Source organism: Phocoena sinus, chromosome 12 (genome assembly GCF_008692025.1).
Source record: "Phocoena sinus isolate mPhoSin1 chromosome 12, mPhoSin1.pri, whole genome shotgun sequence".
NCBI classification, from domain to species: Eukaryota; Metazoa; Chordata; class Mammalia; order Artiodactyla; family Phocoenidae; genus Phocoena; species Phocoena sinus.
Window position 1 is genome coordinate 56,432,180 of NC_045774.1, and position 13,312 is coordinate 56,445,491.

A 13,312-nucleotide genomic window follows, 5' to 3' on the forward strand; every position below is an offset into this window, starting at 1 on the left:
TTTGCAGAAAATAATATCAAGCAACAGATTAGATAATATCACTAGTATATAGGCTTCTAGAAATCATTAAGAAAAATAATTCAATCGAAACCTTAGTAAAAGACCTGAGTAGACATTTCAAGGAATGTGAAACACATGTAGCTAATACACATAAGGGAAGATAAAAATTGTACTAGTCAAGAGGGAAATGCAAATCAAGACCACAATGACATTTGACACGTTTGATAAGCAAAATTTTTTTTTAAAAATCTGACAAAAGCCAAGAGTTTGAGAGGGAATGGATTATCAGTTTCTCTTACGTATTAATGATGAAGATGCTGATTGGTACAGTGGCTTTGGCAGTGTTGTAGAGCAGAACATTGACATACCCTGAGGCTCAGAGTATATATAACCAAGAAGAATTTTAACACATTAGTGCCAGGAGACATATACAAAAATATACATACTAGCACGATGTACAGCTTAAAAAAGAAAAAAAAAATTCTAATACCCACTATCTGGACAACAAATAAATAAATTATAGTAGGTGCAGTCAATAAATATTATACAGTTAAAAATGATGAACAAGAGTGCTCAGGAGAAAAACAAATCTTAGTAGTATAAATTTCAGTTTAAAAAGGAAGTTTCAGAAGACATTCTGGATTGTTACATTTGTTCTCTCTCTTTCTATCCATCTGTCCCCCAGGAAATTTACACTTCCACTCTGTATTGACTGAATAGTGCCTAAGAACATTGGAGTCATTCTGCCTGAGTTTGACGACTGCAGTACTTTAAAAAAATTGATTTCAGTTCTCCTGTCAGTGGTTTCCTTGTCTGTAAAATGATAATAATATCAGCCCTAGCCCATAGGGTTACTCAGAGAATCGGAGGAGGTAATTCATATAAAGTACTCATTATACATTATGGCACAAAAATTGTTAGCAATCTTTATACTGATTATTGAATTCCTCATGAAACTATGTGAATTTCTGCCTACTAAATATTTTGAACCTGTCTCTGTTGATCTTCACTGCTACCAATTGGGTTTAATCTAAACTAACATAGTATCTTACCCAGACTACTTACTGATATGACCTCTTCACTAATCTCCTATAACCGCTCTGTTACCTATTTAAACCGTGCTCCAAATTGAAGTCTGAGTGTTCTTTACAAAATGCAGATCTTATCCAACAATCTTGCTTCTGCTTAAGAGATTTAAATGGTTTACATTGCTCTTTGGATAAAGATCAAATCATTGAGGTCACTTGTATTACCTTGCCAAAGTCCGGCTCTGAGCTATATTTTAAATGTATCTCCATTACATATCCCCATGCCTTCTTTGTGCTCCATCAACACTGGCTGCCTATCAGTTCCTCAAGAACATGCCATACTCCCTCTTATCACACGACTCTTACAGGTACTTTGTCACAGGCTTGTGAAACTTTTTACTGAGTATCTGCTTCGCATCCTTTATATCTCAGTGCAATCATCACTTCCTCTGGTAAGTCTACCCCAATTTTCTAGTCTAAGTAAGGTTCTTTTATTATAGGCTCTCATAAAACACCATACCTTTCCTTCCCATCACCTGTGTGAAAGAGAGTCAAGTGCATTTTTTGGTAAACTTTTGGACAAGAGCTAAATATTTGAGATTTGTCTATTTCACCCCATTTCAACAAGAATGTTCTCAGTGTTCCAAAGTCAATTGTGAGGTACCTGTTCACTTCTACCATGAAAGGAAAGCAAGAAACTTTGAAACAAAAAGAAAAAAAAAGGAGCACTGATAGAATATTTTCTTGTACCTAGGTGAGGACAAAGGAAAAAAGAATCAACACAAATGGCAATAGTTTAGGTCAGAGAAAAACTTAGGTAAAGTTATGGTATCATATTTTGCATATAATGGGAAATCGCCACCCTGAGTAACAGGATGGCAGTAATGCTCTAACAGCAGAGTTGACATCTCAGTTTATGTTCTCCACACCTGGAAGAATCCTACCCTGTGCCACGGTTTGAAGTAATAGACATTACGTAGTCCTGGGAGGAACACACAAACCAATAATATGTTTCATTACACCAGTAAGTGCTTCTCTGTGCATCCTTTATAAATATAATCCAATTTTTCACATTTTCAACTAAAACTGTACTACTTGAGATTAAGTGGGTGAAGTCTCATCATTCATCTGAATCTGAAAGAAAGGAGCACTTCTTGGTGACAGCCCTTTTCAGTTTGTATTTATGCATTTAGCACATTTAATTAAATTCAGCCTCCTCTTCTAGACTTTAAGTTATCACAACAAGCACCATGTCTCTTTTTGATCATATTGCACACCCAGGATCTAACACAAAACTTAGTTTATAATGTAGGTTCACTGATTTTTAAATATAGACAAATGGGTACATGCTTATTCTTGATGGCGGGGCACAGAGTAACAGGCCAATTCTAATCAAGGTGTCTGGGTTTTTAAAGAATGAGGAAGAATATTTTGGGAATCAAAGGAATGGTTATATAAGACAGGTCTTTGTCTATAACTAAATGAAAGGTATTCTGAAAAGAAATTGCCAGCTGCTTCCTCTTTTGTTGAATTTCAAGACAAATATTGTCATAAGGGAAAATCCACGTTTCCATTAGGGAAAAATATAAGAAATGTAAAGAAAAACAGTAAGATATGGGAGAATCTGATAAAAAGAAAACGGTAGTGGTAGATGGCAAACAGGTGGTAAATGAACAAAATAGGGAGTGAATAGAACAAGGTAGGGTTTAGTGGGTTGGGGTGAGAGACCAGAAATACCGGGAGGGCAGAGATTGCAATTTGTTCTCCCCAATTTTTCATACATTTTTTAGTAATAGAACACCTGATTTTTAGGGGGCATATGGCTGCCCAAATTAAAGTCTACATTTCCTGTTCTACCTTAGAGCTAAATGTAGCCATATCATTATTTCTGACCAACATAATGTGCAACTTGTGGTATGTGTCCTTACAAGGAAGGAGCAAGACCCTTTTAATTTCTTTTTGTTCTTCCTCCTGGTGGAAATGTGATTATAGTGGCTGGAGCTATGGCATTTATCCTAAACTATATGAAAACCTTAGATTAGGAGCTGAGATACAAGATACATGTTAAAAAATAACTTAAAATATTATAGAAGGAGCATGTGTGCAGTGTGTCTTTTATTTCCCCTTTTAACATGAATTTTGTCCAAGGTGAGGGGGATTTATGATTTTAGATTTTTCAGTGTATATATCAAATCCAATGATATTGGATTAGATATTAAACTCTACATATTGACCTTAAGCTTAACTGGGCTGGTAATTGAGAGTGTTATATTTTTGATGGTATAATATTATAGAAATCTCTAGTTGAAATGTAGGAAAACACCTACTCTTCTTTGTAAAGAGGCAGGGATATACTTGTTTAATTTTTTTAAAAAATTACACTCATAATAAATGTGAAGGCAAGGTACAGTGTAAGGCAGTACATTAAGGAGGATTCTTAAAATCTTACAGTTCATCGTGGTTCACTAAGACAGTGTTCCTTATCTACATTATAACACATACGTCTTGAGCTTTACAAAATGAAGTTGGAATGTTTTGAATTAGACCTAAGCCCTTAGGGTATAAATTACATTGGATTCCAAATTTAGCATTATTTGACAGGCACTGAAATCTTCCCTATTTCAAAAATATTCTTGGGCTCCATTTTGTGAAATTCTTTTTTATTGTGAAAGTATCCCCTTTACATACCGAGTTAGAAAAAATATTTGGTAAGAAGTCATTGACAATATTACATTCTTTACAATTATAAAAGCAAGGTCTGTTCTGTCTCTACTCTATTAGAACCAGAGTAGTTCTAGTTTTTATTTGCCTCCTATGCTGGATTTCTGAATAATATTTTCTTTAGAGACAGGGTTCTTGTTCCAGATAAGAGTGAAGGATTGAATGCATGCATCAAATTTTGCTCCCTACTCAACCATAAAAATTATAGTAGAGAGGTGTTTGTTGTTGTTGTTGTTTTAAATGTATAAAACTCCAAGAATAAGAACAAGAGAGGTGAAAATGTCAACAAAATTTTTGGAAGGAGAAAGCACATGAACAAATGATAGTTAACCAAGCAGATTGGAAAAAACAGAATTCCAAGTGGTCAGTGTGAAAAGCTGAGAACCAATCAGATTATATCACAGAATCCTCCAAGGCACAGGACCCAGCTGTGCAATATGCCTTAATAACCAATAGTGTAGGAGAAAGAACACAACAAGGAGGTGTGAAAAGTTGAGAACCAATCAAATTATATCACAGAATCTTCCAAGGCACAAGACCCAGCTGTGCAATATGCCTTAATAACTAATAGTGTAGGAGAAAGAATACAACAAGGAGGACCTATTGAATGTAGTTTGAAAACAGTGGATCCCTGTATTCTCCTCCCTCTTCTCACCCCTCTGAGGCTGTTCTTCACCCCTCATCAAAGTGATAAGGAATTATTCTCAAAAGAGAAAAAATGAAGGACTCCAGACTAGAAGATGCCAGGTCCAGTTGAAAGCCTGACTGCTAAATTTAAAACAGGGTGATGAAGTGACCTTAGTCATTCTGAATACAGAATGCAGAGATCTCAAGAGCTCTTAACCTATGATTAGCAGAACATTGGCAGTCAGGGCCTTAATCTCCAGGCAGAAAATTAAAAGATACTCTTCTGGGGAATCAAAGGAAAGATCCAAAGATAGGGACATTTTGAAGGATTCATCAACAAATAGTCCCTCTAGACTAATCTATGGTAAAGCTCTAATTAGGCAAATATTCTCCCCTACTGTGCTGTGCACATAGAGCTTCCAAATCAGATTTTAGTCCCCTTTTCTTAATCATTAACAGGTTGCTCAGAATTAACAAGTATCTGAAGAAAACCTCTAATATGGAAGATAGAAATCCAAACAAGCACATAGGAAAATACAACGGGGAGAAAACTGAGGTCTTTTCAGGGAGAAAGAAATGTCCTAAGATTACTATTAATGTCTTCAGAGATATAAGAGAAATTATTACATTCATAAAACAAGAACTCATAGAAATTAAAACAATTTGGCAGAAATGAAAAACTCAATACAATACTTGGAATATAAAGATGACAGAAATGAGAAATAGGAAAGCAAAGGTAATAAATGTAGACTCAGCAGTTTGGTAGCTCCAGTATCTCAGGATGCTGGGGACAAGCAGAAGATCAAACAAACCTAAGAGAGAATTTAAAAAAAAAAAATTCACATACCAAGAATTGGAGATCTGAATGGCTTCACGTTTGTACAGCGTGAATTAGAAGTAAGAAAACAATGAAAAAATGCTTTCAAATTTATCTAAGAAAATTATTTTCAATTTAGAATTCTAGACCCAGCAAAACTAATAATTATTTATGAGAGTAGAATAAAAGCATTTTTACACATGAAATAGCTCAAAAAGTTGACCTCTTGGGTAATCCTTCTTTAGAAGTCACCAAAATTAGAAATAAACCTAGAAAAGGGAGAACATCTGTTAAAGGCAACAGGGGATCCTACATGGTAGAGAGACTAAGGGGATCCTCAAATGGCAAGAATCTCACAATAATGATTGTGCTGCAGACACAAAGGGCCACTCTCGTGGACTCAAACTGAGCAATAGGACTCAAATTGCAGATACACTCAGGACGGTCATGACCAGATTCTCACTGCCATTTACCATCTTTTAAACTGAGGACAAAATTCCTAGGTGAGCCTGACCCATATTATTTTTTTCCTGCTCTGTTTCCTGAAACAGCTGGGCACTCTCTTCTATTAAAGTATTCTGCTTAAATTTACACCTCAGAGTTGGAGGTGAGTGACAGTAAGCTTAGTTTCAGAATATATAGAATAGCCCACTCCCAGTGACAAACAATTCTTGGTGCACACTACAGTCAGATGCCATGATTCTCTTGTACATGTGCATTGTATATGATTTGCTATATGCAAATTTCATAATAAACAAACATTAAAAAGCATTGTGCTAAAATACTTTAAAATCATTAGTGTTTAGTACATATACTCATTCAGTAATAACAAGGAACTTATTCTTAAAAATATGTAACTGAATTGCAAAATATTTGAAAGATTTTAATTAATAAAATATCCTTATCCATTTTACATATTTGTAAAATAGAATCTATCCCCTTGCTGCTCCCATAATGGTTAGGGTTATTCTTGTAAATGTGTGGATATATCTCCTTGGTATTCTCATAGTTGTTAGGGTTACTTAGCTGTGAAATACAATGAATATAAACCCTTGATACTTTCATCTGGTTAGGGTTATTTAATTGTGGCATGTGTAAATATACCCCCTCGGTGTTCCATACTGGCTAGAGTTATTTATTTGTGGTATATGTGTCTCCACTGATTACCTGGAGTCATCAGGTTACATTGTCGACTAGAATAGGCATTCTCTTCCTCTTCTTTTTATAATTTGAGTGTTAGATACTGGAGAATAATCTTACTCCAATATATTGCCTTTCCAGAGAGAGGAGACATTCTTTTACTGGTTGAAATTATTTTGAAAGTAATCAAGATTTTATTAAAATTAAGAATAGTACTTCATATACACATAAGCACCCAATGAGTAGGGCAGTATCTGTTTTGGCAATAATGCAGGAACCTTTTAGGAAGTGGATAAAAGTTAAATATTATACATCATTTATATGTTCTAAACTACCTTTGGAGTTAAAATACAACAAGTTTTTTAATACTTTTTGAAATTTGTTAACTTAATACTTAAATAAAATTATCAAATCATACCAAAGATCTAAATAGTTATTTCCTGACTATTTAAAAATAATTAAAGTTGTCATTTTCTGCCAATTATTAAGGTTGTTTAATATAATGAAGAACTGAATTTAGAATTTCTTTAAAATCTGATTAGAATCTGATTGAGGAAAAGCTTAATATTGATCAAAATCTAAACATTTTTATAAGCTATGTTATTTGAGGTTATTTACCACTAAAAAAAACAATGCTCAGATTTGTAATAGTGACTTATATAACTCCCTAAAGTTAAATTTTGGGACAGAATGAAGTTTTTTGTGTTTTTTTTTTTTAACTTATTGTTGATATTGAGCCTATCTTTTCCTCTCCCTTCATTGAATTATATTATCAATGCACAATTAATTCTTAAATTGGACATCAGTTGAACTTCAAATATAATATCAGCAATCACTATACAGTCTTACACAACCCTATTGACATAGTCAGTATCCACTCACAGAAGAGGTAAGATCATGACTATAGCCTCTAGAACTGCTAGTTTTCTCATTTGAACTGCACTAAGCCTGAAGATTACATTTTATATCCCAGTCCAGCTTTTCTTACATCTGAATAGCTCATGGCCTGAGCTTTTTTCTTCTTTTCTCCAGGTAGTTGGGAAGTGGCCATCCTTGATGACCTGGAAGTATTCAGGAAGTATACTTCCCTTCATGCAAGGAGCATATTGTGTATTCCTTTACCCATACAAGAGAAAAATGAAAGTCAAAGATGAAAGTAAAATGGACATAATTTTAATGATTTTTTTAAATTTTGTGCATTGGATTCAAACAGCAAACTGTGTGCACTCAACTGTTATCACAATGTTGTCAAGAGTTCTGTGTCTTTTACCATTTTACACACAATTGTTCGTTACAGTATGTTATCAGCCTCGTGGAAACCAGGGGTGTGGCATGGTAAGCAGTGGTGGTAGTGCACCTAGCTTTTATATTATCTAACTTGAAAATATTTCTCTTCTATGATTCCTTTTTTTCTTGATAAAAATAGTTTTCACCAAACGTTGGTGGTGCACACGCACTACCATACATGCTTGACATCACACCCCTGACAGGAACGCATGTTCTTATTTTGTTGATAAAAAGTATTACAAAAATTTCCATACAAAAACTATTTTCATAGAAATCTTGCATTTCCACAAATAAACCTGAACATTTTTTTGAAAAAAACTGCTCAAGAATTTTGTTCATTTAACATTGTGACTGTATTGATAAATGCAGTCCACGTCAAAGTTCACCACACGTACTTTTCTTTAGATGACCAGTCCCCTTTATCCTTTCACTGAGATCTGCCCAGGCTCCATCAAGTTCATTTATAGCAGGAAGGAGGGTTTGGATTAACATATCTGAATGTTAGAATGAAAGTTTCAGTCTTCCACAGAACTATCAACACTCAGCCCTCTTTTACAACTTAAGACAAAGATTGCAAAACATCATCCTTTTTGATTCAGAATCTCTGAACCAACTGTTGTTTTTTTTCTCCGTGCGGGAGTGGGGAAAGGGTGTCTGGGGAATAGGTAGGGATTTAATAGAGTTACATGTTAAATCTCCTGCCATGGTGAATGTAAGAGAAAACATTATTTCCTTGGTAATTGACATTTCTATCTCAATCAGTGACACAGACTGTCGAAAAAACAAAAAGAAAGAAAGAAAAAGAAAGAAAAACACTGATGAAGATCTGCTTCATATTCCACTTGCCATGAAAGTCAGATTTGTTTTGCATTACATTTTTATCACATCTTATAAACACGTATTGTCAATTCAGATGATCATTATACTGAGTAGTTGGGGGCTAGTAACATCACTACCCTCTTATCTGGATGTTCAGAAGACTGTATTGTTTCTTGCAATACTACAGTTTTTGCTGATTCCAAGTATTTTTATTCTTAATAATTTTTTTACCTCGTTACCCTTGGGGCAATTATGCTCCATCTCCTGGCAACAGTTGGGCCTCAAAAGGAACCTGTAATTTCTTACTGAACTGCATTTGAAACCAGCCACAAATGCGTATGTAACATTCACTCAGAAGAAGGGAGGAACCCATGATAAACAGTTTAACCCCGTGTAACTTGGTTCTCCATGATGCCTGTAACTCAAGTCTGATCACTGCAACTGCTTAGATCACAGAGTCTCTAGTTCATAGACACAGCGGCATGAGGTAACTCATTTTATTTTGCACAGGTTGCATATTTCCACAGGAAACATTCTCGCTAAATTGTTTGGAAAAACAGACGACAGTTTGTGCTTGGGTGTTTGGCCTCCCAGCTTTATGCCATGGTTTCTTTACCTGGCAACCTTCTGTCGTTAAATGTGTGCATGTTGATAACTTCTTCTGTTTTCACAATAACTGGGGCCTGTGGCTTGTGTTTTAACCGACGCTGGCACTTCAGGGACATCCTCAATTCCTCTACCATGGCACTACAGAAGGACCTCTACAGAATAACACAGAAAACAAAATATTACAAAACAGATCAATGGCAACGGTCCTGAAACAATATTAAAATCATTCTCAAAGACTTGTCAACATAGCAGATTTGAAGTTTTGAAAAACTCCATTATGAAAATTATAGCAAATTATTACAATTTTAACATACAAATCATGATAATTAAAATATTTTATCAGAGTGGGCAAGTTTAAAGAAAATCTCCACCTGATAGTGAAGTGAACTGCCAACTAGGAATGCATACATTACATATATGTTGAATAAGATTTTCAGATATAAAATTAACATTATAAGATATAAATCGACCTTAAAATTTAAATATAAGCACATATACACAAATTGGTTACCAGAAATCCATTTTTGCTCTTTTAAAATATTAGAAAAGAATGAATTGGTTTTTAGATCACAACATGAGATATGAAAATTTTCTTTAAACATGGATTCTTCATCGTGCATTTCATAACAGAACAAAAATAGTACTCACACATTTAGACATAAAATATGGAAAATAATTTCTGCTATTCATTGTATCATTTTGTGATTCTGCCTGTAAAACTATCGATGATGATTACAAACACGTATGAGCTAATCATGAAATGACATTGTATCACATTAAAAATCCATGCACACATATTAACTTCTTTGTCACCATCAGCTTGATAACTGAGAGCTGATAAATAATTTATTCCATGAAGAAAAAAATGACCCTATACGTAATTTTTTTCTAAATTCCTGTTTTATTGGCAATAGATTTGCCAGAAATTCTGTATATCTGGGGCTCATTATTACACACTCCTCAAATTCCTATTAGAGAGTCAAAACGTGAAACAAAAATTTGTTAGTCTCCCTCCCCAGCTAATTGAGATACGTGTGTTAGGTACATATAAATCAGATTCATGAACCAGTTTCACATTGTCGTTGACATTCAGATGGTCTAAGACTTAGGCTCTTTCTGTGCAAGAACTAAAAATGTGGACAACAACTAAAAATGTGGACAAGTATGAAAAATTTACAAAATTCCAAAAAGTGATATGGAAACATAATGAAATAAACCTAATTAAATATACATGTGAAGACTTCGTTTTTTGCTTTTGGTATTGCTTCTTTGTTGTTTATCAGCTCAGGCTAATTCCAAAATAATACAGGATAAACATTTTTAATACCATATACATGCCTTATATTTTAAAAAAATACTTTGTATACATCACCTCTGTGACACAAACTAATACTGAATTAAGGTGGGCATCTGTACAACAGAGAAAATGGATTCAGAGAAAAGATAAGTCACTTTCTGCAGCTCACACCTACACCTCCAGCAAGATGTTCTGATACCAAATTTTGTGATTTTTGACACTGCCCTAATAACTTCTTGTACATTCCTGGCTATATTCTCATTTTTCTTTTATGGATTCCTGAACAGTTTCCTCAGTGATCTTCCCACCTCTATGTCTAGGCCATTCTCAAAAAGCTCGCCATTATCAGATAATCTACTGTTTTAAACCCCGGTTATTAATAGTATTTTGTTTGTCCAAGAAACAGGTGAAATCCAATTCTCCTCTTTTTTCTATCATGACCTCTCTGAGTCAGCTCTACCTCATCTCTCCCCCCAACCTTTTCCTTTTTTCTCTACACACACTCTTCTCTTTGGACCTCCAGGTTTTTTCTACTTTGCTTCTCCGTGCTCTGTTACCTAGCAGAGTTCCTTCATCTTTCACATCAATCCAGCTTTATCCCTTACCTCCAGACATGACTCAAATTTTAACTTATTCAGGAATCACTTTCCAATTGATCAGTCTCATTATTTTCACTCAATTCAGTATTTTTCATTCATTATCATGTTTCTCTGTCTGGCCTCTAGGTGTATGCATCCCTCTCACTGAATTGTAAAGAGCAGAGATTCAGTGCTCATGGCACTGACTTGTACACACATGTTCTTTAAATGTTGACTGAATTAACAATAGCCATACATGACCCTAACATTTTAATTATTTTTTAACGTTTCTAATTCAATTGCTTAAAAAAAGCTTAAAAAGGTTTTTCTTCAGAAGCTTAGTAAAATGCGTTGTGTACAAGTGACCTAATTAATCAGATAAAACTTTAATAACATTAAATTAGTAAAAATATTAATTTATTAGTACTTGTAATGGGAGATGATTATGTGCTACACATGAATTCCCCATTAACTATGGAGTGATTTCTATGCGTTATTTATTATGTGTTAAATAATACAGTTCCGAAATCCATGAATTCTATTTCTTTTAAAGGATCTATATGACACCTGACAGCCAGTATAGGGACACAGTGTTTCTTGTTGCTTAATACCTACTATTAGATGTACTTATTAAGAACATGATGATAATGATGATGAAGATGGTGATGATGACAACACTGTAGAAATGGAAAAATCTGACTCCAAAAGAGGGAGGAATACATAGTCTTGAGGTAACTTAGTCTTGGTTCTCTGTTGAAACATTTAACAGAAGAATTGATTAGGTAATGTAACAAGGTCAGAACTTGATGCCATCGACACTTTAAAATGTTATAGGACATGGCTAATGCTGAATTGTTTGAAATAAGCCCTCATTTAAAACAAATAAATTTTCTAAATGTTAAATAATTTATAACACTGTCTTTGGCAAGCTGAATTTTTAGACATTTTGATTATACTAATTTTAAAAAGTGATAGAATAGAAATATTGTTTTGTCCATAGTAAGACAGTGATCTAAACAACTGATTTTCTTAGAAAAAAAAATCTTATAAATATACATACCCATTCAGCTATGAAATGACTCAATTTTATTTCCAGTAAGTTAAAAAGTAAACTGTATTAGTATCCTATACTTAACTTCAGACTACAAATAAAGACATTTAAACTCTTTTAAGCAATTTTATGTAATGTAAATTTTATAATGCTGATTAACATAAAACATAGGTAAAATCCCTGCCCCAAAGATCACAATACTTTTATAATTTAAACTTATCTTAAGTAAATAATATTTACAAATTTAGAAGCTATGAAAATTATAAACATGTAACCCCACCATTACTATTTTAGGCTTTCTCTATTTTACAAAGCCATTAGAAAGTGAAAATTTTAATCAAGAAACCTTTAAGCAATCAGTAGCCTTGATTATATAATGTCATTCATCACTTTTGTTAATTTTTTCTCTGAATAAGCTGAATTTTGCCAGTTCTTTTTTGATCTATCAATGTAAGTTTACCTAGAAAATAGTTTTATCTTAGGTTCTAATAAAGTCACCATAAGACAATAGGTTCTTTTCTCACTTGTATAATATTTCTAATCCTTCACAAAACTATGAAAACCTTTAGATTTTTAGAGCAAGTGTTTGGAATCAACATGACAAATTTTAAAAATTAATGATACCATAAAGTACAGTTCACTTGTGGCATTAGGGCAAATACATATTCTTTTCTCTTTTTAAAGCTTTAGAATGTAAATTCCATATCTTGATCTATGTAAGAATCTAAAGTTGAAACTGTAGAGATGATTGTGAAATATAGTTGTTTCCCTGTGTTGTATGTTGTCAAAAAATTACTGTCTGATTTTTAAAGTTCTAACTTGTTGTCATTTGATAGAGACAAATTATCTTTCCTACTTCATATCATGATCAGAATTTTTAAAATGTCTTTTTTACTGAACTATGAAATAAGGTTTTGAAAAACCCAAATGCGCTTGACAGGAAATTTCCTGGGTTATAATGAAGAAGAAAGAAGATGAGGAGGAGGGAGAAGGGGAAGAAGAAAGAATAAAAGAGAGAGAGGGAGAGAGAGGAAGGAAGGAAGGGAGGGAGGGAGAGAAAGAAAACTACCATGCCTTTCAAATTACTTCTTAGAGATAGAAACACACGAATTGTGTCATTAAATAAAGTTTCTTAGGGTGAAAACAACAACAAAAATGTTTCTGCACAATATAACAGACTACAAAGAGAAAAAAGAAAGGTGCAAAGATACTAACCATTATTAAAAACCTCTTTTAGTAAGTTTCAAAAGTTTACTAAACAGTGTCTGGATGGTAGGGTGGCACTAACCAAATAGAAGATTCCTGAAAATGAAAATTTAAATCTTTGAGCTGTTAGCA

At 33.7% G+C, this 13,312-nt stretch overlaps 1 protein-coding gene across 3 annotated transcripts in view; it reads right to left on the reverse strand.

Annotated features, from left to right (window-relative positions):
- Positions 1-7,484: 7,484 nt before the first annotated feature.
- The window catches only part of GRIK2 (glutamate ionotropic receptor kainate type subunit 2), a 631,568-nt gene continuing 625,740 nt past the window's right edge, over positions 7,485-13,312 (reverse strand). For 2 of the 3 annotated variants that reach the window (XM_032651172.1, XM_032651173.1), the window contains one exon: positions 11,554-11,673. In XM_032651172.1, the coding sequence (XP_032507063.1) occupies positions 11,554-11,673 (120 nt within the window). Of the gene's footprint in view, positions 9,201-11,553; positions 11,674-13,312 lie in introns of those variants that run through there. The other variant, XM_032651171.1, reaches the window with a different exon arrangement.